The sequence below is a fragment of the Leucopleurus acutus genome (assembly GCF_964270905.1).
Source record: "Leucopleurus acutus genome assembly, chromosome: 19".
Taxonomy (NCBI): Eukaryota; Metazoa; Chordata; class Mammalia; order Artiodactyla; family Delphinidae; genus Leucopleurus; species Leucopleurus acutus.
In genome coordinates this window covers 19,578,256-19,606,148 of record NC_139161.1, presented here as the reverse complement: position 1 = coordinate 19,606,148, position 27,893 = coordinate 19,578,256, and the positions used below count along the sequence as shown (strand labels likewise).

At 44.2% G+C, this 27,893-nt stretch overlaps 1 protein-coding gene across 3 annotated transcripts; it reads right to left on the bottom strand.

Annotated features, from left to right (window-relative positions):
• Positions 1-43: 43 nt before the first annotated feature.
• Positions 44-27,262, bottom strand: DNAJC7 (DnaJ heat shock protein family (Hsp40) member C7; the record flags this gene model as incomplete). 3 transcript variants are annotated; one of them, XM_082861530.1, is made up of 15 exons in its annotated part: positions 44-364; positions 770-832; positions 2,905-3,057; positions 3,290-3,436; positions 3,815-3,888; positions 6,912-7,003; positions 7,825-7,989; positions 8,522-8,675; positions 9,380-9,498; positions 13,150-13,224; positions 13,873-13,986; positions 14,366-14,490; positions 16,194-16,282; positions 19,319-19,357; positions 27,182-27,258. In XM_082861530.1, the coding sequence occupies 15 exons, from the start codon at positions 27,256-27,258 to the stop codon at positions 327-329; spliced, it is 1,524 nt and encodes a 507-aa protein (XP_082717656.1). In that variant the 3' UTR covers positions 44-326. The 3 variants fall into 3 exon arrangements, with proteins under 3 accessions (XP_082717656.1, XP_082717654.1, XP_082717655.1); XM_082861528.1 differs by lacking the exon at positions 19,319-19,357 and having other exon boundaries at positions 27,182-27,262; XM_082861529.1 differs by lacking the exons at positions 19,319-19,357; positions 27,182-27,258 and adding an exon at positions 19,160-19,293.
• Positions 27,263-27,893: the final 631 nt, after the last annotated feature.

The following is a 27,893-nucleotide window of genomic DNA, read 5'->3' as shown; positions in this document are numbered from 1 at the left end:
GACACAAAGCAGTTGCCAGAGCAAAGTGCCAGAAAGGGTCAAAACATTTTATTCTCTTAATTTTTTTTTTTTAATAAAGTTAAACAGTAAAACAAAAATTCACAAGCTGCCCTGTCCACCCCCCACCTCCCTCCCCTACCCGCAGTCTTCGGCACTGGCTCCCTTTCCTTCCCCCACTCACACAGACACTGGGTATCCAACTGAGAAAACGAAACTGCTCTAAGTACGTGGATCATAATGAAGGGAGGAGGTGAGCTGTGTCCAGCCACATTCGAGGTTAAACGGAGCAAGTCTGCATTTTCTGGGTTCTGGATGGGTTCCTTTCATTAGCCAAACTGAAAAAAGAAATTCCCTGGACCAGATGCTGTAGGGAAAAGAAAAGCTTGTTAGCTGGCTCTGTGGGTTTTCTGGGGGAAGATCAGTTTGCCCTGATTATGGAGAGTCTTTAAGGGCTACTTCAAACAGACAAACCTCTAAGGGTATCAAGCAGGCTGGGCCTTGGGGTGCAGGAGGGAGCATGCAAGCAGGCTGCACGTGCGTTCTAACACCTTCACTCTTGCAGAGAAGCTCCGGTACTAGGAAGCTTAGAGACGTCTCCCTGACCCTGTGCAGGTGTGCCCGCAAACCCCTCCTCCATCCTCAGCAGCACCCGAGGGTGTAGATGTCCTGCTGGACGAGAATTCTGCTGCCTGCACTCTTGGGCCCCTAGTGCTGCCTAACTGGGGAGTCCTTGTGTCGGTTTGTGGTCTGGAAACTCAGGCACACCCACCTTCAAAGCTGAAGCCCCCAGGACCGCCAAAGAATGCCTTGAAGATATTGTTTGCATCAAAATCTGCGGAGCAAAGTGAGAAGCAGAGAAGGCACAAAAAGGTGAAAAAATTAGAAGTGTCTGAAGAGGAACTTAAGAGAGACCCTTCTCTAATGGGTCTCCAAAGCTTGCCCAGATAGTATCACTTCCCTCCTTTCCCCAAACTTCACCGACGAGAGGTGATCCCACTACTTGATCCCACTCCCAGGATATGCTCCCTTCTTCCAAGCATGGTCCCAAAGGAAAGCTTTCTTTGCCTCAACCCACTTCACTGGGCCTTCTCAACAACTGGAAATGCCATTTGCGCTTTACAACGTGAGACTTTCTCCACAGTATCTCCCTATAATGCTGGGGCTGCGACTGAGAAGACTAAAATGTATCACTTAAGTGCTACTAAGACTGTATATAAGAATGAGACCTATGATTTACTGCATGTGTTTGATGCCATACTCTGTCTACACTGTATGCCAGGAAAAAAGCTATAGTTTACTAAGCACCTACCAGGTGCCAACCACGGTGCTGGGTACTTTGCATACATTGTATCATTGAGTACCAATTTATACTCAACAAAACCTAAGCAGAAGCTCAAGTAACTTGCCCAAGATCACGCGGCCAGTGAAAGCAACAAAACAACACTGCCAACTCCTGTGTGCCTCTAGCACCGTGCTTTCTTCACCAGGCCACAGCAGGTCTCACATCGCCAGTCTGCCTAACTCCCTAAGCTGCACAGGATTTATCTCCACCAGCCAATCCCACCCACAGGCACATCGTGTCCAAAAGTGAATTTTTCTTTGCCTGTGTATCTGCTCATGTTCCTGGGTCCCCAGCTCAGGGAATAGCCCCATCAGGTCAGCTGTGCCAAAGCCGCTCTTGACTTAGTCCTCTGCCTCTCCCAACATGTTCTGCAGCCACTCCTGTTGATTCTCACACTGTCTCCCGATTGTACCCTCCGATTCCCTCCTAGTGATTGTGTCTTCCCTCCTCCTCACCCTTTCCAAACCAGCTCGCCTCACTGCCATCACAAATACATCTCCAGAGCCTAAATGAGGTCCATGGCTCCCCGACTTGTATCCCTTCAACAGCTTTCGACTGCTTACAACTCTTCTCAACTGCTGGGCAGAGCAATGTTTATTACTTTTTGGGGGGCGGGGGGAGCTGCACCTCGCAGCATTAAAACCATGCCCCCTACAGCGGAAGCGCAGAGTCCCAAACACTGGACCGTCAGGCAAGTCCAAAGCTAGGCTTTGTAACACACACACAGACACACGCGCGAACTGGCAAGGTGAGAACTATCTGTAGAGCGTCAACCTTATTTTAAATTCCAGTGCATTTTCTCAGTGGAGGAGAAAGGCCTGGGCTCAGAGGCAGTGGTCTGAGAACTGGGCATTGTTCGGGGCTTCTTTTCTCTCCACCTAAGCTCACAGTCAGCAATGACGCTCACAGCTGCACTTTACTTCATTCTAGGTCTTCTGGGGAAACTGCAGTCTGTGAGGGCTTACAGGAATGTGTGAGACGCATAAGTATCAGCAAACACTTTGCAGTGGGGGAAGAAAGAACTTCCAGCCGAAAGGAAAAGCCCACATTCTTTCCTGTAGCCTCTAAGGCCTGCTGAGGTCTGAGCCAGCTTCTGTGCAGTTCTCACCGCTCTGTGCCTCGAGCACCCTCTATCCTCCTAGCCGAGCCCCTGGTAGCTCCCACAAGGTGCTATGCTTTTCTGCACATCCAAGCCTTCCCTTGCTAGTGCTGACCTCCTCGGCACCCACTCTGCACCCTTGACACCTGCTATATTTTATTGCCCTCGTTGGACTCCGTGTCTATTAGACCAGGGGTCAGACTTGGCCTATGGGCCAGAGTTTGCAAACCCCTGGACTGTGGGTTCCCGGACGTCAGCGAATGTTTGATTCACCTTTGTTATTTTCCACACCCATCAGAGGACCTCACACATTACAGGTACCTATCAGAGTGCACTTTACAAACTGCAGAGCATCACTGGCTGATTACATAAGACTCTCCCTCTGGAGTGTCTTTAGAAAAAATGGTAACGTTCCGCAGCTGTCAGATTCATCCTAGGCTGCCCCAACCAACTGCCAACTCACCACCCATATTCATGCCCTCTTCATCCAGGTCTTGTCCACTGTCATATCGAGTCTTTTTCTTGGGGTCGGAGAGAATGGTAAAAGCTTCTCCGACTTCCTTGAACTTTTTCTCCTCCTCCTTCTGAACTTCAGCACTGGCTCCACTGTGCCGATCTAAAGGGAGGAGTATGGGAAGAACTCAGAGCCTGAAGAAAACAAAGTCTGACAGAAAGACCACATTATCCCTGATTTTAGAATCTGGTACTTCCCGAACTTGGAGGGTATAGAACTGAGCAACACCTTATTCCAGCTGAGCAGCCTCTCTGAGGCTTTCGTGCTGGACTGAGCTTGGCAGCGGCCGGGCTAGCCTGCTCCCCGCACCGAGCCCCCTCCCCACCCACGCTACCTGGATGGTGCATCAAGGCCCGTTTCCGATAAGCTTTCTTGATCTCGTCCTCAGAGGCATTCTTGTCTACTCCGAGAATCTTGTAGTAATCTTTCCTCTTACTCTTCTTCAGTTCCAGCTGTGCATTTTTTAGGAGCTGTTTGTGTTCTGGAGGAAGACATCTGGCGTCAGCGACGCGCCTGATTCTGGCTTCCCTTACCAGGCCCCGCCCAGATGCCCTGGAGTCAGAAGCCTCATTAACCTTACCAGGGGCTTTTACGGTGTTTTCTTCTGGAGATTAAAAAAATCTACTGCTAGGTATGTTCTTCACATTGGCCTCATCACACAGAAAAGCAAGTGAAAGTGACAGGGAGGACTGGGGACCAGAAAACAGGTGCCTTGTCGCACTCTCGGGGTCTCTGCTCACTTCTTCAAATAAGCTCCAGGTTCATTCATCCCTGAATCAAACTACTCCTATGTCCAGTTTTAGGACCTACAGGTCAGACCACACAATTCCCTGAGAAACATGCTCTCAAACTCCTTTACCTTTTGTTTTCTCCGTCTGATACACTTTTTCATAGTCCCGTACTGCTTCTTCATACTGTTCTGTGTCCATGTAACTGAGAAGGAAATACAGGGCAGTACAGCGACGTAAATAGCAGTGGCCTTCAGTACCACTCTAGGGGAAGAGGCGCGGCTCAAGCGAGAGACACACACTTTTGGTTGAGACGCTTCATGAAACAGGAGTCCTTAAGCTAGCCATGTGAAAAATGAACTACCAAGTCCTCGAGAGAGAGAGAGAGAGGTCTCATGCCACTTGCACCTAACCAGCAAAGTGATATTCTGCTCTGAGCAGACAGCAACCAAGAGGAGAAAGTTCCTTCTGATTTCACTCAGAGCCACCGAGAGGCATCTGGATCACCTCAGGAGAGACAAACGTGAAGGTACCTACTTGATTACTTGGGACTGAAACACAGGAGAAAAACTGTCAAGTGAGGTCAATGGATATGGACGAGCTTGGAAACAGAGAGTACCATAAACATGCAGGGCCAGCTCCAATCCAGAGGTGTGGGATTCGTCAGCCACTGGAAGGATCAAGTTCAAGGTGGTGGCTGCTGGCAAATGCTTCCATTAAGACTAATCAATCCGAGAGATGTAGGTTAATGAGATAGAAAAGGAGACGTAAACACAGGCTTGCTTCTACTTCAATAGCACAGAAGAATGGAGGGCCCCTGGCCCAAGATGGGAGGAAACAAGCTTGACAGGCTGATCGCCAGACCTTTTAAGTGTCTCTTCCACAGAAGTAAAGGGCATTTTCCTGATAATATCACTGGCTCCAAGACTGGCCTACCGATTAAACAGACTCTGGTAGCAGTTCCAGACAGTCACCATCAGCTGGGGAGTGGGAAGTGACCATGCAGTGCAGCTAGCCACTGCACAAAGAGGTTCAATTTATTACACTGCTGCCACACAAGCCGATCTTTGCAAACATCACAGAGCCCCACCAGGCTTAGAGGCCAGAGCAGGGGGAGCACTACTGATGTGGCTGGCAAAAGTGAAGCCCAACATCTTAGGCATCTGATTTTCTGGCCACATCTTGATTAATGACTTTTAAAAAATGGTGACAAAACCAATGCCCCACCGACGCAAGGCACAAATGCTACTAGGAGTACAGAGAACCCATCTGCAGGATGGAGTATAATAATATAAACTGAAGTAACAGAAAATTAATAACTGACAGCTCTGGGTATAGAAATGATATGACAAACAAGCTACCTTGATGGACTTACCAGGCCCTACATAATGTACTAAATAAGCTTATATTAGTGATTTGCATTTTTACTTCACATTTTTTTTTTAATTCAAGGACATCCTTACATTAAAATATTTTTTTTAAGTTGAAGAAAAAGTAGAAAAGTAGAGCTTTAGGGCAAATGGAAAACTCCAGCCCATCATGGGAAATGTAGCAAAGATCTGGCCTCTCCCCACCTGTAGGGGTGAGCTGAGGCGGACTGGGGCAGTAGTCAGGGCTCTCGTAAGGCTCTGGCCTGAACTAATCTCCAGTACTTCTTGTCAATCCCAGCTGCCTGAGGGGACTGCTGCCAAGCCCTCCGCCGACTGTGCCGAACAGTGCACGCTGTCCTCTGCGGCAGGATCTCATGGCAGAGCCACTCAAGAGAACAGTTCTGTTTCTACCACAAAGATAAGGAGCTATCTGATCAAAGCAATTCCTGATTTTTATTTATTGCACATATGAAAAACAAAGTCCTTCATCCCATTACCCTCCTAACAAATCCAGAATTTTCTGTTCTCTTCCCAACCGTGTTCAAACACTACAGTGTTCCATTGAGTTGATACAGTATTATGTATCCAGCCACCCCCTTCCCACTAGACATCTAGGTGAGATTCTCCTCTTATGCTATTACAATAACACTGCAGTAAACATGTATATAGCATTTTGTGTCTGATAAAATAAGTCTTTAGCTGGGTCAAACGGTACGCTTTTGTCTTCCATGTGTGTCTGCAAGTGGTTTGAAAAGATGAGATGACTGACAGTTGGTCTCACAGAATCTGTAATATAATTCCGTGTATGTTTGTTGGACAGATTTAGTCATCTACTTAGAAGTTCACTTAAAAAAAAAAAAGCACTACACACAGGAGTTTTCCTATTTTTTGCAAACGTGGATAATTTTGAGAAAACTAAATGGGGAGTAGCCCATGCTCTGCACAACTGGTGAGACTGGAAAGCATGAAGAACTATGGGCTCATCAGGTAGCAGTAACAGCACCTGCCTTTGGCTATGCCATTTCATGACAAGGAATGGGATGGGTGTTGGAGGACTGGTATACAACAAATAGGTCTTCCTTTAGGAACTTTAAAGACAGGACATTCTTCTCCGGCTGGGAAATTAACCTGAAAAAAGAAAAGATGGATTCTGGGGAGAGGTCTCTCCTAGCCCCTGCTCATGTTCCTGTCCGGAGAAAAGAGTCTAGTGGGGTCAAGAATAAAATGAACAAGTAATCTGGGGAGCAACCTGACTCTGAAGGCAAATCTGAGCACTAGACCTAGGCAGGAATATCCTAGTTAGACAAGGATATTTCAAAAGGGGCTTCCATATACTGCTGGGAGGCTGAGCCAGATTAAGTCCCTTCCTGTCAAAAGACTGGCTTCCCTAACCCAGAACATACAGGACAGGCACAACTCTCAACTATCACAAGAGATACCTTTCCTCCTCTTCCAAGCACCATACATTCATTCAACAAACATTAATTGAGTGAGCACCTACTGTGTGCCGAGCACCAAGCACTATGCCAAGTTAGAGCAAAAGTGTACAACACAAAATAAAATCTCCAAAGGAAATGGATTTAAACTTTAACAAAAGGAATTTGGGTCAGGCATCAGAGGAAACTTACTGACCGTGAGGGGCGTAAGACACTGGCATGGGAGACTGAGGGAGCTTGTGCAATCTCCTTCGCTGGAGGTCTATAAAGATAGTCTAGGGCTGGAACAATCCCACCTAGAGGCAGGGGGAAGGACCAAATGACCTCACAACATCCCTGGGTCTGCTTCATCATCCATAATGCAATTCCCCTGGCAGGCCAGCAGCAACACCCTCTTCCCCCCACCCACCAGAGGAACTTACCACTGAGCTCTTCTCAAGTAGGCTTTTATATAAGTGTCATCAAGCTTCACTGCATTTGTGCAGTCTTCTATTGCATCATCTAGTTTCCTAAGCTTCAGGAAAAAGAGGAGCAGTCATACTTCACATCTTGGGTGACTGAGGGAGCCCAGAAGCTGTGGGCATGGCTTCAAAATTCTAAGAGGATCGATCAGTCATGCTGGCCCCCTAACCGCCACACTCATTCTTGGTCACTGGAAAGCCAGTATCTCAGAGGGCTAAGGACACCAAATTCAAAATTGGTTTCTTTTCTAAATGATGGAAGCAAAGCACACTTATCTGCAAGGATAAACCACCTCTACCATTCCAGGTTAGTGCCCAACCGACATGGAAAGAGTAAGGGTGGTTCTTGCCTCCTATTCTTCCAGAGGCCAACTGGAGGGATCAGAATTACTGTGATTTTTAAACCACTAGGACTCTGCAAGAGCAAGGAGCCTATTCTTTCTGACAGTTGTGTGGGACAGAACTTAGGACATTTTCAACTGAGCATGGTGACCATCAGTTATACTGGAGAAAAAAACTAAGCCTGCCTCATACTCGAATTTCCTCCAAATCACTCCTAAAAAAGAAATAATCACTTGCTTAGGCAAAAAGAAGCAATACTTGCTTTAAAAATTGTCCCAAAGCCTCTAGCCATTCTTTTACTGGAAGAAAGAAACTTGAACAACAGGTGGGAATATCCTTCCAAACTGTCCCTCAAGTGCCCCTAAATTCCACAGAAAAACTAAAAGCTTGCCTCTCAGAAGGAAGTTCCTAACAAGCTGAAACATCAACCTTTTCTCAACTGGCTTACCCTCATTGGGCAAATTTCCCAAGACTGCTTTGTTGGCCCTTAAAAATATCTCCATAGGCCCCAAGCCCCAGACCAAGTGCTTACCTTGGAATTAACCGTACCCCGATTACAGTAGAGTTTAGCATTTGTTTTTATATTATTGGGGTCTATCCCCAGGGCTTCTGTGTACAGTTCATATGCTAGCTTGTAATTTCCTTCTTTAAATGCTTTATTCCCATCTTCTTTCTTTGCTTTAAGTGCTTTGGCATTCTACAGAGAAAAGCAAGGGGAGGTCAGTTCACATCCAGAAAGCCTCGTCTGAGAGGCCACTGCACAGAGAGGCCAGAGTCTATTTTCAACTGCTTAGATCCCAGCGGTTTAGCATCACATGGCCCTCCACCCTGCGCAACCCCACCACCTGGGCTATTTGTTGCTCACTGGTGCTTCCTACAGAGTGGACAGGGGAAACCAAGATTTATAAAAGAATACCAATGAGACCTGTGTTACCCAGGGTTTACCTCCACTCCCCAGGATAAGCATTACTATCTTTTCTTCACTGAAGGAAGAAAAAAAGAAAAAACACACTTAGATATTAAAAGGATCTGACCCTATAGATCACATTTACCTTTAGGCAAATAAAAGTTGCCCTGAAATAATTTCTCATGAAAGGATCAAGCACCCTGGCAAGGAGGGAAGAAGTGCTATCACATTCCCTGTGATTCTAAAACCTTCCACCCTAACTCTCTAAAAGGCTCAAAAAGAAAGCTTTCTTTCCTACCCAGATCTGGTGCCTAGAACTTACTCTGCAAGCAACGCAGGCCTTCTCATGGTCAGGAGCCATCCGGAGAGCTTGGACAAAAAACTGAACCGCCTTCTCAATACAATCTTCATAATAAAGGCAAAGACCTCGTACGTATAGAGCATCGGCATTGGTGGAATCCATTCGTAAAATGTCACTGCAATAGCCAGAAAGGGGCACATTCAGCTGTGGTTAGGATCTCCCCCACCATTACTATCATTTGGCCAGTTTTTTTCTTGACCATGTGTCTAATATGGAAAGTATCCAAAAGTAGATTCCCAAGCACTCTTCCCAACCTGTCCCCAAATAAATCACCTGTATCTATCCTTATATACTTCTTGTGTCTCACAATCTTTATTAGATCAGGGGTTGGTAAATACAGCCCACAGGCCACATCCTATCTGCTGCTGGTTTTTGTAAATAAAGTTTTATTGAAACTCAGCCACACCATTTGTTTATCTATTATCTATGGCTGCTTTTACACTATAGTGACTGAGTTGAATTGTTAACAGAGACAACACGGCCTGCAAAGTCTAAAATATTTACTATCCAGCCCTTTAGAGTTCACAAACCCCTTGAGTAGAAAGAAACGGACATTTAAAAAAACAAAAACACACCAAAAAATCCACACATCTCTTCTTTCACATATAGCTCAAGTACCTACTGAACTCCTACATAAATACCTTTGGATTTTCGGTATAATACCCAGTCTAACCTTTGGCTTTAAGTCCCAGGAAGGTCTGATCACCCTGGCTGGCCTACCTACAGGACAATATGTTAACTCCTGTTGTAGGGAACTGCCAGACAGCATTCGTCCAGTGGTATCTGGCATTTTAATACAAAACTGGCCTGACTTCATACCTGGCCACAGACTGTGCTTCTGGATAACGACCCAGCATTGCTAAACATTCTGCTTTGAGGATTTTGAAGCGATGGCAGGCAGGGGCATATTCTAGGGCACGGTCCATACAAAAAACAACCTATGGGGAAGAAGAAAGCAAATAAGGTTCTTCATCCTGGACTCCAGAAAATGTCTTGACTTTAGTTTGGTCACAGGCAACAGATTCAAAGGGAAGTAATACCAGAGTTTAAGAATATACCTGTTTAAACAAACAAATATATATATACACACACACATACAAACACACCCCTAATTTATTTGATTAAACCACTGAAATGAGGAGAGCAGCCGATCCAGATGATAATGATGACAGCAAACATTTACTAAGTACTTTATATATTAACCCATTTAATGCCCACAACAATTTTCTGAAGCAGGTAATATTAATACCCTTATTTTACTGATGAAAAAACTGAAGTAGAGATTAAGTAACTTGTTCAAGGTCACCAAAGCCTGGACCTTGGACCAAATAGGAACAGAATTTGATCTTAGACACAAAGACTCCAGAGCCTATAACCTTAATCACCATACTAAGGTGCCTCCACAGGGAATCATATCGATAGTGACTGTGATCAAAACTCACATTCTTCTAGTAGAAATACCATTATTTGCTACTTTGCATAATTCATCATGCTTAGCCTACTAAGTAAGACAAGGAATACCAAAAAAAGAACCTGATAAAGAATCATTACTCCCTATATTACTGAAATTGCTCACAGTTCCCTCCTTCCTGTGGCATAAGCCTCACATGGTGGCCACTCTTCCACTTCCACTTTAGTACAGAAATATCTAATGATTAGTTTGCTTTCAATAGTCCTAAACTATACCTAACACATTGCTATACAAACCAAAAGGTTCTCTCTCTCTCTCTCTCACACACAGCTGAGATTATTTCAGTCTTTCAGCTTCATAAAGACTTCCATATATTCCTATTTTTTCTGAGTTTGTTCTCTGAGCTTTCACTTTGGTTTATCTGTTATTCCTGGGAAATCCTTCCTGAATCATATTCTCCTCCAAGAATAACTGACCCAATGGAGAAATCTGGAGTTAAGGGACACCCGTTCCCTCTAAGAATCTGGTCATAGGGATCAGGAAGAGATGAAGTCTGAAAACTGGAAGCAGAAATAACTCAAATTCCATCGACAGGAGACTGGTTAGGCAATGTAGACACTCATATACTAGAACACTAACTACTATGTGGATCTAAAATAGAATGAAGAAGTTCTGCATATACTAATATGGAAAGACTTCCAAGGTCTATTAAGTGGGGGGGGCGGGGGGAGCAAGGTACAGAACTTTGCAGAGCGTTATTACCTTTCATGCAAAAAAGAAAGAAAGAAAGAAAGAAAATTAAGAATCTATCTTTGTATTTGTTGGGAATTCCCTGGCGGTCCTATGGTTAGGACTTGGTGCTTTCACTGCTAGGGCCAGGGTTCAATCCCTGGTCGGGGAACTAAGATCCTACGAGGCACGAGGCGCGGCCAAAAAAAATGCTGTATTTGTATTTGTTTATGTAGAACAAAACTGTGGCAGTAAACAGAACAAGAACAGTGGTTATCCTAAAGGGTGAGAAATAGGCAGATGGAAGATAAGTTTGGGGGGAGCACTTATCACTGAGTAATTGTTTATACTTTCTAACTTTTGAACCAAGAATAGCACCTACTCAAATATTTAAATTTAAAAATAAAGGGAAGTAGGTAAACACCATGAGCTGTTGCACTGGCAAGGCTTTCCGCAGGGTCAACAGAGCAGTGGTGGGGACACCTTTCCTTGAATGGCACAGCTTATGTTCTAAGGACAATATGAAAATGCAGATACTGAGCAGGGCAGTCATGGTGCTAATTTTCCCCTCCTTAAACAGAAAAAGAATTGGGAGGAGGGCAGTCAGTGAAAATGTAAGCAGCCACAACCTGCTGCCTTTGTGACGTTCTGTACGGAGAGGGTTTAGCTCATGGTGGGGAGTGTCAGTTGGAGCCTCACTTCCCACCCCCACCTCCCCATGACTATGGACAGCTGCAGGCAAAGAAGATCTTTGTTTCTTCCAAGTTCATCTGTTTCCCCTGCCAGGATCATAATTCTTCATTTGTGACATCACCATGAACTACAGTGGGGGTGCTGGGATGTCACAAACAGAGGATTCTGTCACAGACTAGGGATTCTGGCTCCAGGGTGGGCAAGAAAGAAAAGAAACCCAAAAGACCGCCTTTTGAGACAAAGCTTTTGCCTATGCAAAGCTCTAAAAATGTGACACGAGGCAGAATTGCTTTCCAAACACACACACACACAAAACAAAGTATGAACTGCACTACAAAGACACTGTGGTTATTAAAACCAATGGACAGAAGAGGGACGCTAATAAGTTAATGCTAGGACTCTGTATAAGCTAATCAGATATTACCAAATAAAAGACTGTCACAGTTTGTGACTTAAGAATGATTCTTAACTGTACCCTTTTATCAAGCATTTGAGTACCTGCTACAGAAAGCACTGAGCAAATTCCCACATATGAAGTGATGACTCCAGTCCTTGGATGATACAATCTTAAGTGATCCTGAAAACTGATCCTGATCAGTGGTTTTTAACCCTTTTGGGGGCCACTTACCTCCCCTTTTGAAACTCTAGTGAAAGCTACTTCCAAGTTCCATCTAAAGAAGGGAATCAGGAATTACTCAGATGAGAGATAACCACTACAAATAAGACTTAGAAAGACACCTGGAACTTTGATACCTTTCCCATACTTCACATAGGTCAATCCCTTTGGCACGTACATTTTTCATGTACTATCACACAGCTCCATAAAGGACGGTAGTGTGCTTCTGTGGAAAGGCTTAACAACAAAAAGGTATGACGACAGGTTACGTACACTATTCAAAAATGTAAAAGGGGCCTTTATCTTTTATTTATGGCTCCATCTAGATCACACAAAGCAGGTGTTAAAGCTAGCTCTCATTATTCTAATAAAAATGGGTTATCCAAACCTAATATTTAATTCCAACTGGCTTTTCCTCTACTAACCAGCATACCTTATATCAGAAACAGGAACGAACTCAAGTAACAAACTCATACCGCTTTTTATGATAAAGCGAAATATAATTAAGAAAATAAGAACCTTAACCAAAAAAAATGTTTTTAATGTTGATGATGTGGAGCGACAGAAGCGCCCATTCATTGCTGGTGGGAATGCAGAATGATACGGTCACTTCTGAAGACAGTTTGGTAGTTTCTTGCAAAACAATCTTGCAATACTTTTACCATAGGATCCAGCAACCGTGCTTCTTGGTATTAACCCAAAAGAGTTGAAACTTATATCCATACAAAAACCTGCACAAAGATATCCAGAGCAGCTTTATTCATAATTGCCAAAAACTTGGTTGTAACAAAATGTACCTCTGGAATTCTCCTCTGGGGAACACTGATAATGGGGGAGGCTACGCATGTGCGGGGCAGGGGATATATGGGAAATCTCTGTACTTCCCTCTCAATTTGGCTGTGAACCTAAAACTCTAAAAACAATAAATACTCTAAAAACAATAAATAGAAGTCTTAAAAAAAAACAGGGAAAGAAAAGGTCAATGCCAAATTAAAGTGATAATTTACTATTCTAGATCTTCTGTACCATACTACTCCTCTAATTACCTCACACACACACACACACACACACACACACACACACACACAGAGAACTTTGTGAGAAAAGTGTAGATGAGACTTCCTCACAGTTGTACTTTACCTTCCGAAAATCCCGCTTCTCAAAATCCGTTTCTGCTATTTTCTCATATTCTAGGACTGCATTAGCATTCTTGAACTATACCAGAAAAATCATATAAGAGAGTTTTAATGAAGTTGCAGATTCAACAACCAGAAAAACCAACAAGGACTTGATGAGTTTATTTCAAGAAAATCAGAACCACAGACTTTTCACAAATCAATTTGGTGAAGATGTAGCCGAGACTCCTTAACAGAAAGGTTAAGGCCCAATCTTTACCCTCAGTTTGAACTTAAGGTCAGAAACAAAGGAGCCATGACGCACATACATAAAATAAAAGGCACTGTCAGAGGTTCAGTGAGATTCTCACTAAATGCATCCAGGAGTAAATTAGGTACATTTGAAGATGCAACTAAAACATCTTCTAGCTGCTACCAATTTAATCAGGATATGAATTCAAATTTTTTAACCTCATTCAAATCAGTTCCTTGACGCATCTGCCCATCCTCCCAGCTATCTCAGAAACCCTCCAAATTGCACAGATTTTCAAAGCTGTAAATCATATGCAAAATTCGTTTTACAGATAAGGAAGCTGAGGCTCAGAGACTATGAGACTTGCACACATTCACCCAGGTGTGGCTGATGGCAGAAGTGAGACAAGATCTCAGTTCTGATTCTCAAGTCACTATTCCTTCCAAATATACCACCTTGCTGTTTCTTCTGATACTGACGGCATCAGACCCATACCTCCTGTTGTGCCTGAGCATTTTTGTGATCCAGTTCTAGGGCTCTCTGGAAACTACGACATGCTGCCATGGCATTCCCTAGAGATAGGTGGCATTTGCCCTCTCGTAGATGTCCCTAGAAGAAACACAAAGAGGGAAGAAAAGGAGCATGATTGGCCAAGCCAAAGGAAATCAACAGCAGCAACATGCACACACAACCAACAAGGGATGGAGCAGCGCGGTTCTCAACCAGGGGTGATTCTGCCTTCCATGGGGCATTCAGCGACGTTAGAGATATTTTTGGTTGTTACAACTGGGAAGGGAGGAGAGTGCTACTCACATCTAGTAGTTAAATGCCAGGGATCTACTGAAAACATCCTATAATGCACAGGATAGCTCCCCACAATAAATAATTATCTGGCCCCAAATGTTAACAGTGTCAAAACTGAGAAACCCTGGGCTAGAGGAATTCAACTACAGCAACTCAGACCCCCCCAAACAGCCCCATTACATACCCGAACAAAACTGTCATCCAACCTCACTGACTGCTGTGCATCTCCAAGGGCTTCCCGGAACTTTCCAAGCATCATCAAGGTGGCTGCTCGATTCCCGTAATAGCTAGCATTTTTAGGACACATATCTACAGGAAAGGCAGAAGAATGTGAAACGAAGTTTAGCATGGGTCACTGCTTCAAAAACTCAGGGGCCGTCTCCCTCAGAACTATATCAAGGCAATCAAACTGTAACAGGAACGCTGACATACTCTAAAAGGCCACAGACAAATTTTTGACTACTTGGACAAACGGACAGCAGCAATGGTGCAACCACTTTACAAAGACAAGTTATTTAAAAATATGGGGCTTCCCTGGTGGCGCAGTGGTTGAGAGTCTGCCTGCTAGTGCAGGGGACACGGGTTCGAGCCCTGGTCTGGGAGGATCTCACATGCCGCAGAGCAACTAGGCCTGTGAGCCACAACTACTGAGCCTGCACGTCTGGAGCCTCTGCTCCGCAACAACAGAGGCCACGATAGTGAAAGGCCCGTGCACCGCAATGAAGAGTGGCCCCCGCTTGCCACAACTAGAAAAAGCCCTCGCACAGAAACGAAAGACGCAACACAGCAAAAATAAATTAATTAATAAACTCCTACCCCCAACATTAAAAAAAAAAAGCTTGGGAAAAGAATTGCTTAGGATACTTTAAAAATATATACATATATAATAATAATAATTTATACTTAGCTTTAAAGTCCACTGATTATTCTTTATGGGTTAAGGGGTTAGCATATTTGTCTTCTTAATGATTTGTGTTTTAAGTAATAAGACATGAAAATGAATTTGCATTTGTTGAGTTGGGGGTGGGGAGCCTGTAAACAAGTTAGGTGAGAAAAATGCTGGCATGGGATTAAAATATACTGGCAAATTGAGCATGGAGGTAACTAAGACTTGTTAATATCTACAAAGGCCATTTTCTAAGATGGTAAATGAGTTGGCAATGTCTGAGATGCATTTAGATGGGTATCTTATTGCCATATTATCTAGAATTTCTAGAACTGCCTTTAATTTGCCAAATGAAGAACTACCTGCTTGAGCTAGAAAAAGTTATCCCTCATAACAGGGGGCCCCAACCCCCGGGCCGCCAACCGGTACCAGTCCTCGGCCTGTTAGGAACCGGGCTGCACAGCAGGAGGTGAGCAGCGGGTGAGTGAGCGAAGCTTCATCTGCGGCTCCCCATAGCCCGCATTACCGCTTGAACCATATCATCCCCCCCACCCCGCCCTGTGGAAGAACTGTCTCCCACCAAACTGGTCCCTGGTGCCAAAAAGGTTGGGGATCACTGCCACTAAGGACATTAAACCCAAAGACTTCACACAGTAACAGTTATCAACCCACTACGCAGAAAGACTACTTCTTAGAGAGGAGCTATTTATAATAGTATTTGGCGGGGGGTTTTCCTGGTGGTGCAGTGGTTAAGGACCTGCCTGCCAATGCAAGGGACACGGGTTTGATCCCTGGTCCGGGAAGGGTCTGGGAAGATCCCACATGCCGCGGAGCAACTAAACCCGTGCACCACAACTACTGACTCTGTGCTCTAGAGCCCTCGAGCCACAATTACTGAGCCCATGTGCCGCAACTACTGAAGCCCGGGCGCCTAGAGCCCGTGCTCCGCAACAAGAGAAGCCACCGCAATGAGAAGCCGGCACACCGCAGCGAAGAGCAGCCCCCACTTGCCGCAACTGGAGAAAGCCCGTGCACAATGAAGACACAACGCAGCCAAAAAATTAAATAAATAAAAATTTAAAACAACAATATTTGGCAAATTATCTTCCAGTGTATCCCTTCTCACCTATGGCTTTTGTATAATAGTTATAAGCTTCATTGTAATCTTTCTTGGCATAGTATGCATTTCCTTGTTCCTTGAAAGACTCTGCTTCCCTGAAAAGGAAAGAGAAAGAGAATCATGTTACTATACCGAGGGAATAACCCCTGTAATCTCACGGGAACAATCTTTTGGTCTAGAGCCCCCAGCACATTGAGCTGAAAGTTTATGTGATACTTGAAGGAATTTATAGATTCGTTTGATGGGCTGATGGACCAAAAGGAGGTGCTAATGAACGAATCCAAGTTCTTCAGATGCTATTTTTTGTCACTTAATACATTCAAACTAAATCAAGAAACCTCTCTGATGTCGCCTGACCTTTCCTCACTACTCCTACCTGTAATCATTCCCCTTTAGGACAGGCAAATTTAGACATTCTCTCACAGAGACGGAATTTTTATATTTATTTCCTTTCCACTGTGTCACAACTTCTGCCTCTTTAGCAAACTTACAGAAAGTCAGTTATAGGTAATGCTGTTCAGGGGCAACTGAGTTCTCAATGTGAAATGGGTCATATTCTTGGAGTTTTAATGATTTATTCTCTTGAAAACTGGCTCATGCATTTGTCACTGGAAGGACAAGCAGAGCAAAAGCAGGTGGCAAAGGTGTTAAAAGCACAGCATATTGGTGTTTAAGATGGAGGACAGAGTTGAGTGACAGCAGAGACCAAGAACTTCGATGACAGGGACATACAAAATATAGACTGCCAGTGCCATGCTCTAACAAGTACCCACCTACTGATGCTCTCCACCCATCACATCTATGTGGATACTTAACTGCCTCCTCAACCATCCCTCTAGTACCTTGTATAACCACCCAATGGCGTGGTTATGAATATCAAAAATTTTGCCCTACTCCAAGATCCATTTTTTTGAAGCTGTGCATGAGACAAACTGTACTTTCCAAAAGAAACAATGATATATAATTGCAAATTATATTCTTGACCAAAGAACTAGAATCAATTCAGACATGACCAACAATGTCTCAAAGAACAAACTTGTAACCTCTATCAGAGATACCCAAAATCACTCTAATGACCAACTTGAGTGACAAAGATAATTCTTTACAAAAATGATCACTGCAACATAGCTAAATATCTGGCATTTCTGTTATAAGGAAGAATCTTTGTTTCTTTTTCTGTCCTCCACGCATGCTAAAAGCCCAGTTCAAGGGCTGGCTGAAGTGGGGACAAAAATACAGTTCTTAACCTTGGTGATGGTATAGGAGTTTACAGCTTGATTCCATGGACATCGGCAATGGGAAGATTTGTGATTTTATTTACTCACGTATTTTAAACTACAAACTGGCAAAACCACCCTCCTTTTATTGAGGCGATCTCCCTTTCCATTCTTCTCCATCACTGTCTTGGCAAGCCCTATTAACAAGAAAAGTCTGCTAGCAGAAAGGAGACGGAAAATGGGGGATTTCCCTAGTGGTCCAGTGGTTAGGACTCGGCGCTTTCACTGAGGGGGCCTGGGTTCGATCCCTGGTCAGGGAACTAAGATCCCACAAGCTGTGTGGCATGGCCAAAAAAAAGGGAGAAGGAAAGTGGAAATGACCTATAAATGATGACAGATTTGAACTGTGATGGATTTGAATAATTTTATTACACCAACTGTCACAATGATGTAAAGAGGCCATCTGCTATTGAAAGTTCTCAAGAAGGATCCCCCAACTGCAAGACTTATAAGACCAAGCACAATCTTTCCACATGCTGAACAACTCTAAATTAAGCCAGGCACTATAAGAACTATGAAGAACCTATCCTTTAAGAGCAGACATGCCAAAAGATTTGAAGAAGGGGCTTCCCCAACACAGGATGTCAGAAGTTGAATTAAACCACTATGAAGAAATGGAGTAGTAAATTCAAAAGCAACAGGCCCAAACTGTACCTGAAAAGATCTAGCCTTCTATTCAGTCAGCTAGTGGCTAAGACCACACAAATCCTTGAGGAAAACCAAAGGCATCTGAGCATTTGGATAGACGTTGTATCAGCATATAAAGCTTGTGAGTCAAAGGGGGGACAATCCGTAGAAATACAGAGAGATACCCTTTCTTTCCTGAAACACTCACTCCAGTGGAGGCCATGAGTTCAGCATTGGCTTTCCAGCAAAAATGTAAAGGATGACTTCTGTGGAAAATCAGTAATTATTACTGAGGCCAGGTACTTTCCATACATTATCTTATCAGGTGAGTTTCATTATTCCCACTTTTCAACAGAGGAAATTAAAGGTTAGAGATTAAAAACTGTCCAGAGGGTCAGGGTGTCAACCCAGACCTGCAGATCCCAGAGCTGTGCCCTATCTACTATGCTAAGCTCTCTCTCTCTAATACTCACCTCTACCTATTGCCTAAGACTTTAAAAATTAATCTGTACTGCTAAGAACAATGAATATGAATTTCTTACAACTAAAACACAAAATAGCCCAGCGTATAAAATCCAACTCCAGAACTGCAACCTGGATTTAAACAAGCCAAATGACATTCTTAACAATCAGTCACAGACAGAGTAAGGCTCCTTTCCCTTTAAGATGCAAGACCTAGTGAACTGGACTTTGCCTCCCCCAAGAAATGCATTTCATTTTAGTAAATGGTGAGTAGATTCCATTCTAAAGCAAACAAAGCGAGTAATGTAGAGTCAGCCCACAGCAGAAAAGAACAAGAAGAATTGTGTTGTGACACGTTACCATGTTTTTAACCTCACACTGCACAGCATCAGGCCAGAATTAGCTATTCCCACACAACTGCCTCATGAAAAGGACTTATTTTCATAGAAACATGGTTGATTAACAGCTGCCTAAACAATGGGCACTTAGTGCTTTTAGACTGAATGCTTATTTTTTGCCTCCAGGTCCAACGCCCAAAGTGGAGTCCCTCCGTCATCTTGAACCTCCCCACCAAATACACAACAAGCTTTAACCAATGGGCCTGACCCTGCGAGACCAGCCGAGGAAAGAGTGGATCTTTGGAATCCAGCATGGCAGCAGCAAGAACTGAACAAGGCTGCATCAGGAACAATTCCAGGGTCAAATCCATTCAAGTCCTGCCTGGGAGTCTGAGAAAGGGCTGAAGCTTGTTCAAGTTGCCCTTACAGCAAAGGGACTGAAGGATGAGATGTCAAAGGCGTAGGACTGGAAAAGAAGGAGAAGAGCTGGTTAACACTGGAACTGAGGGCAATCTGGCGGTGGCATCTGTCACTCCACTCACTGCCAGTCAATTCATTTGAGAACCAAGTGAGGTTACAACATGTATCTAACTAAAACTCATCAGTACTAAGAAAGGAAGAATTAGGATTAACTGAGTTCACCTGGATTAGGTAAAAAAAAGGAACAGATTCCAAAAGGGACTACATTAAACTACAGATTATTTTCTGCGGCCACAAAATAAAATTCAGACTAAACCCTGAAATATAACACCACATCAAAATATAGACTTGGCCATAACTGACCCGATGACACTATTAACAGAGACTGTATCTCTAGTGCATTTTCAAATTTTCAAAACATTTACGATGAGGGTCTTCACAACGGCCTTCTGAAGTGGTGATGGTGATAATATCACGTGTCCTCCAACAGACGAAGAGCTAGTGAGGCACCCAAGGTGGCTGCACAGGTTTCCTAAATCTTAGAGTCCCATGTTTTCCCCGCTAGATCCTATGAGTGGCAAGGTTTTTGGATTAAAACTAATTTATCCAGTTCCCCACCCAATCCTTGGATCACCTCTAAGCAGAAAAAGCTTCACTTCTGATTCACCAAGAGATGCTGGGAATGACTACCTCTACCAGACCAGTCCTTTCACTTGAATAGCCAGCAACAATTTCCTGTGAAAACAGCTCATGAAAGGTTTTCCAAAAACTCTGCCCTCTTTCGATGTATGATGGGAGGGTGTCCCACAACGGGATCAGTGTCAGAGGGCCAGGCCGGCCTTCTCTCTGACAGACGTAGGTAAGGAGAATACATTCTACTCTTGCTCTGCTTTGCTATTTTAAAATGTATTTATTTTTCAGAAATAACCTCATCAATCAGAAAACTGCAGTATGAAAACCTGCTCTTCTAACACTACATGTGCGTGAAAAATCTGTATATCCTCTGATCACACAGTTCCATTCTCTCTCCCAATTTAGCACTCATTCATCACAGATGCTAATTACTCCAACAAACACTGCCAAGGGAATCATTTGGTATCACACAGGTCTTAGCAGGGCTCAGCATCATGTGATCAAATCAGACAACTTGGGCTTATGATCACCAGCCAACTTTGCACATTTACAGATAAATTAAAAACAAATTAAAACACCACAGTTGAAATCGTAATGTGCCCCAAATTAGATGCTCTATAAAAACTTCCATTTTCTCTCTAAATACTTCCAAGTTGAACACTTAAGCAATATCTTTGCCTTAGGCCAACTAGTCTATCTTCTAGAAATTAAAGAGGTATTTAGAAACTTTACTCAACTCTCACTAATGCAGGATTCACTGGCAAGTATTTTTTTTAAAAAACGTCTCAACATCTCTGGGTTCTCTCTGGAATTACTTCACATGTATATGTGTAATGTACCACTTTTAGATTTATTCTACCCCACTGCATGAAAAATAAAGACTAACATGGCTTCACTATTCTACATTTGCAACTGAGGAAATACTGATTAGATTTTTGAATGACCAAGGGCAGGGAGGGAAGCGGGGGGGGGGGGGGGGGTGAACCACAGTACTCTTATTTATTTCAAGTATTTGGCTAGAATAATGTATTTTTAATAAAGTTCCGCTCTTCCAATAGCCATTAATACCAGTTTAAATCAAAACAGACGTAGCAGCTTGAATGAGATCTTTTTTTTGTTTTTCTTTGCATTTTCTTGATGTAGTCTGCTACTCCAGAAGTGGAAGAGAAATCTACTAAAATTACAACTCAGGACAACGTAATTTCTTGTGAGAGCAGAGGAGCGTTTAGGGGCCTCTGACCTGGAGACTATTTTACTGGCAGGAGAACTTTAAAGAAAGATATCTTTCCTTTTTTTACCCTCAGGTCTTTAATAATAATACTTTATACTGCCAACCAGTCAAATATCCTTTATGCATTCCTATTATATTTACTACTTCCAAAATGTCACCCTTACTCTAGATTGTTGCACCCATTTCTTTTATTCAGTCAAATTTACTAGTTGCCCGTTGATGAAGGAATGCCCTCCACCCTTCAGAATTTACGGGATCTTGGCCAGTCTCAGAGTAGAAATTCCTTGCTCCTTCCCACAGTACAAGACCTCTTGTTCCCAAAGGCATGTCACAGGGCCTGTTTCATGTTGTACTCTCTCTGACCTTCATGAGAGAGTCAAGTAAAAGGAGCCCAGAAGCCTTTTACTCCATCTTACCAAATGCATATTATTCGATTTCTTTCTTTTTTATCCTCTAACAATTTAAGTTTCACATGGATAGGTGGAAGCCATATATGAGCGGGAACAATTCCACAGATAGAGTGTTTGCTAAAATGCAAGGCGCTAGATGTTGAGAGCAAATAAAGGCTTCATAAAGGTCCAGAGAAAATAGAGGGTGGACTCTATCCAACTTCTACCTGTTGGTAAGGGTGGGCTACCCAGCTTCCTTTACCCAATTTCCTATAGAATAGGCAGCTTCTGCTTTCACTTAAAAGCCCAGTTAAAACACCCACCCTCCCCCCAAAAAGAGAAGGAGATGAAGATGAAAAAAATATACCACTTCAAACTGTCCTCCGTCTGGACACTCAGGGAATCTCAACAGGGGCAGAGCCAGAAGAGACCAAAGGCACCAAGTGCAGTCACAGATACAGACTACACAAGGCAGCAGCTCTCTCTACTGCTCAAGTAGGGAAGGACACCAGGCAACGCACTGGAGGTGGCTGTCCTATTCAGTGGGGAAAAAGAGCAAGCAAGCAAGCAAGCAATCCGGACGGAAATTCCATCATTGCAGGCAGAAGGATATTCACACAGAAGTAGCAGCCTCAACTGTGTTAAAAACTTCTGCTAGTTCCTTAAATGGGAGGTGTCAAAATCTGTGGCATCTACCTAACCTTCATTTACCCCTGGGGACAGGAGACACAACCAAGAAGTTGCTTCTGAGAAATAAGCTTCTCAGAAGCTACTCTGAGGACACAAGCCACTGGCTTTTTGGCATTAGCCAGAGACTTGTTTTCATAATACCTCCCCAAACCCACCATTTTCTGTCCCTTGGTTTCCCATTCTGTGACATCTCCCACTACCCTCACGGGGACACTAGCACTCATCAAAAATCTAGAACTGGGGAATTCCCTGGCGGTCAAGTCGTTAGGACTCTGTGCTTTCACACCCGAGGGCCCGGGTTTGATCCCTAGTCAGGGAACTAAGATCCCACAAGCCATGTGGTGTGGCCAAAAAAAAAAAAAAATCTAGAACTGAGGAACTATAATTAGGAAAAAGGTTGCTTTCTGAGTTTTTTTGGTTGTTTTTTTTTGGTGGGGGTGGGGAAAGAGGGGGGGAGATGGAGATGGGAACTAGAGTCAGAAGTCTACACTGTCAACTGTTATTTTGCTTCCCAAGTTTCTGTGGTTCTTTAGCTCATCAGGTGGTTGACTGTCTCAGAGCAAACTGCCCGAGGCAGAATTCTCAGGACAGAAACTCTAATAAGAGAGAGCCCTGCTTGCCTCACACACCCTCCCCAAAAGCCTAATATTAGAATCAGAAAAGACAGTTAACACTTCGCTTATCTGACAATCTGGCCACCCCACACAAAATCATAGGCCAACAGAGTATTAGGTCTCAGAATCAGACTCTGAAAGTCAAATATTCCTGATCATATTACCATTCTCAAAAGCCTCAATCACGCATACCCCTGCCATGGTGGGATAAACATAGAAACTGCTGTTTGGATCTGCATGGGAAAGAAAAAAACTGTTAATCCAATAAAATGAATAAACTACTGGAAAAACTTGCATGCTGAATCCTGTTCTTACTGCTGAAATCCAGACAATTTAAAAGAATACCTGGAACGACCTCTAAGTAACTTCCACATCACTCAGCACTGGAGAAAGGGGACCAAACATTAGTGGAGTAAGGGAGAAATGGGCTCTCAGAGACTTTGCAGACCACAAGGCACCTAGGCAGCCACTGACCATTGTTCTCCAATCTTCTAAAGTCCTAGAGAAAGAAAGCAAAGGCAAGTGCCCAGTATACAGCTTTTAAAAACTTAAAAAATACTACCTTCAAAGACTAAACCAATTCCTGATTGGTTGGAATGTACAATAAGGCTGATCTTTAAGCCAATCAGAATTCTGGTTGTTGGGAATGAACTAGACACTAGAGCAACTGCCACTCACTTGGCCCAACATTTTATTAAAATCGCTCAATTTACCTGGCTTCAGTTAATACATGAATCTGAATTAAACCAGCAAGGAACAGAAAGACCCTTTCTCTGTGCTCTACCTTTGCTCCAGTAAAGACTATTTAACAGTTTTGCCACTTGTTAATACCAGGGTTCAATTCAATCAATTATTTGCTGGTATTCAGGATTCTGTATTCCTAGCTTTATCCCTTCCTTAACCGTGACTTATTTGTCCCACTTCTTCATCTCTGACCCCACACTTAAAGCATACCAAAATGAAAGTGAAGGCTGAAAGCAGTGTTTCTCACTGATTTGGGCTCCAGGTCAAAGATAAATTCCCATTCAGTTTGCAGGCTTTGTCTAGCTGCCTGCCTTGGAACTTCAAGAGAAAGTTTAGGGGGACACAAACCTAAGAATTTGAAACAGAGTGGGGAAGAAGGGGGAAAAGTAACCCCACAAGCTCTGCAGTTAAGGCCACAAACTCCAAAACACCCCAAGAAGCTGCAGTTAATAGCAACTACAGCAGCCCCCGGGATATGGATTCAGGGTTCAGTGCTTCCCACCAACAATATTTATAGAAAAATAAAAGGCAAAATCCCAAGAGTTTACAATACCTAGGCACTAAGAAAGGGCCTACTAATAATTGTTCTTGCTCTCCTCCACCAGGAAAACGGACACTGAGAAGTTAAGATTATCAGCCCAAGGAATCAGGTAAGGATGCCCTTGGCTCCTAAGTCGATGGCTCCCATTGGTTCTTTTGGACCTCACTGCCCAGTCAGGCCAGATATATGCTGGGACACAGAAGTACTTCCTCTGTTGATTAGCAACTTGAAATCCTTCGATTTTACCATAGTAAAGACCACCTACGGAGACCAAACTACTCCCCAGTCCAGGAAATACGACCAGACAGCCTTCACTCAAGACAGGCATTCATGTATTAGGTAAAACAATCAGCAACTTCCCAGGAAAATGTAAGTTTTTAAATTAGCTGAAATGTAAAACCTCTGAAATTTAGTCCTGTGGCTCCCCAAGCAGCTTTATCTATTCTGGTGGGCAAAGGGAAATAATAATCTTCATGTCCAGAACCCTGATCTATTTTGGAGTGCCAAATAACACATCTTTTATTTTAGCTTCTCAGCTGCTATAAGGGAAAAAGAACTTTGTCCAGAGTGACAGGCAAAAAAACTGGAGTCCATTTCTTTTTCTGTAGAGACTCTAATGCTAAGGAAATAAAACATGTAGCCATTTAAAATGCTACAACCATGAGGTCCAACTTCTTGAAAGTTCCTCTCACTGTGCCCGCCCCCCCCCTCCCCGTGGGACTGTGACAATTCAGCAGCAGCAGCAGCAGGATGCCCTTGGGCCATGATGCAAAGAAGGACTCCTTGCTGGACTTTACAAAAACAACCCGAGACCCATCAACTCCTGTGTCCCCAAGTGAACTAGGAGTAGGACTGTAACAAGAGACACGAACTTGGCCTAATAACTAACCAAGTCAGATAGTAAAGGGCATTTGTAAGAGATGTGCCTATCCCTGCCCTCTGCTGTGGCTACACAGGAGGATTCCAGGATATGTGAAAAATGTAAAACAATCTTCCTCCAAAACTTCTAAGTCACCACTCTATTTTCAGCCTTGGAAAGCTACACGTAAACAAGGCTTTTTCTTACTAACAGAGCCTAGTATTTACCCTCCTAAGGATGCCTTATATGGCGGAAAGTCAAATGGTGATATTTTTATTTCACTGTATTTTCCTTTTGATTTTTTCACATAAGTGGTATACAATAAACATTTACATTTTATTATGTCTAAAAAAGATCTATGTATGTTTTACATATAAGTCTATTTCATAAGAATGCGTTTTTCAGTTATAGTTTTTTTCTTAGTGGCAGAGAAAACAATCGTGCATTTTACAACCAATGACATCTTAAAACTCCATGAAATAAGGCAGTTAACATCAGTCAACACCCTCCCTTATTCTGTTTACTGCTACCAAATACCATACTTTTTTGTGTGTCTGATGTGGTCACATTACGGCATCACCTGTTTTATGTTTTTTTATGGTAGAGTATCATAAAAGGGCTGATTTTGTTTTAAGGAAAAAAATTTGCTTTACATAGGAACTTTGAAGGGAAACTCAAATTAAGGACAGTGCCTACGTCAGAGATTTATACTAAGTAGGCTGAGTTTATTTTAAATTACATATAGCCCAACTCCCTATTTACAGCACAAAGAACCACTGAACTCCTTCCAAACACAAGTAAAGTAAATCCCTACAATTAATTTAAGTTCTGCCTGTATTGGTGGGAGTTTTGTGTCCTGTTTTGCAGTTCCTTAATGATGCTTAATTCTAAACACCTGGAAAGAACTGGTTTGTGAAACCCCAAAACCAGGAACAGACAGAGACTAGGCTCTGGTTTCCTGCCTTCTCTGATATCCCAGGGACCTATTACACTTTGTCAAGGCTCTCAGCTCCTGCTCGCAACAGATCAGGAACCTGGGACACTGGCCGTAGTAACTACCCTTAAGCTTGATAACTATTCATTCTGCCTCCCTGAATACCTCTGATGTTTCAAACCTAGACAGTTAAAAAAGGTAAAAATTCTCGGAATCCTGATTTCAGATCTCATGAACTAATCACCACCTCGAATCCTCCAGACTGAAACCATAATGGGCTTGGTATAAAGACATGAAATATGTGGGAAGGAGACTGAGAGAATTGTAGTCAGTTAACCTGCGGTTGACGAGGACAGGGCTCCAAACTTCCAGAAGCTTTTAGTTAATTTTGCTCCAGAATTAGGACAAGTATGACTACCCACAACTGTGTTCCAACCCCACTTCCAATAACCTGCCTTAGCTGTAGCCAAAATCCAGAGCGTTCTCGAAAACCACTCACTCTGCAGCTCCCTTGCCGAGTCCAGACTGGCAATCTCGAGCCACTGCGGCTGCCCAGCAGAGCCAACAGCGCCCAAGCAGCTGCCCTCCTCCTTGCTGCTTAATTTAAGAAACAGCCCTGAAAGAATGACCTTAGAAAGGGTGGAAGGAGAGGGTTTGACGTGTGGAGCACGAGACAAAACCCCTCACCCTTCTTTCTCTATCACCTTAGACTTCTGGGGTAACCGAGGGACCACCAGGTCAATAACGGAGACACACAATACCTCGGGCCCAGACTAGCGCTCGCTGGGGTATAATTACTGAGGAAAGGAAGTGAGCACAGCAAGAGCTCCGGAGACGCAAAGGGCTGAGACACAAGATACAGAAGTTAACAAGAGAAGGAAGGGGTCGCGGGCGATGTAAGAAGGCGTCATCACAGCCGCGCCGCCACCCCCCCCCCCCGCAACAGACCTCCGAGACCCCCTTAGAGACCCGGCCTCTACAATGAGGACAACCTTCCTCTCTGCTGGGCAACAACGCCATGCCTCAGCTCCTCAGCCAGGCGGAAGCAGGAGAGGAGGGCAAACCTCCGAGAGCGCCCCTTCAGGGGGTCCATCCGGACTCGATATCAGATGGGGGAGGGGGGATTCTCGGAGGGCGGGGCATTGCCTCTGTAGGGCCTGCACCACGGCAAGGACGGGGTTACCGGAGCCATGGAGCTGAAGATCGCCCCTTCCCCTACCCTGCCACCCGCTTACCTCTTCGCTTCCTCGTCGTCTAGCAGCTCTGGCTCGGTCGCCGCCATTACCACATCGCACTCCGCGGCAGCCGCCATCTTACCGCCGGGACCAGAGAGCCGGGTGGGAGGTCGGCGGTGAAGAGCACTTCCGGTCGGAGCATCGAGCAGCTCGGCGGCGCTGCGCCCAGAGGAGCTACCTCGGGCCCGTCTACCAGCGAGAGACCCTGATTGGGGCCAGAGCGGCCTCCCGCCCCCGGAGGTCCAGGGTGGTCTCCTCGCCGGAGCGGGGGCCCAAGGACGGTTTCTGTGCGTAGGGGACGCCACTTTACCCGTGGGTCGGAAGGGGGAATACAGAAGGTGTCGGCTCTCTAGGCTTTGGCTTTTCTCAGTATTCTGAGAGCCTCGTTGCCATAACAACTTCCAATCCTAGAGAGTCTCCTGTGAGGCTCAGGGAGTCTGAGTTGGGTAGAGACGCGGTGACCCTGTACCCTGGAGAGAAAGTGCCCCCCACTACCACCTTCCCGACCTTGGAGTATGTCCACAGCTTCCTCCCGCGAAAGGCAAGAAGAGACACTCTGAATCCAGTTTCCTCAGCGTTCATCGGCCCCTGGAAGCCCTGACCAACCAAGCCAGGGGAACGCAGGGCGTCTTCACACCACGCCTTTCATCCCCTCCGGATCTCCAAGCACCAACTCGTTCATCACCCTAATGACGCTGACCTTTTTATGAGG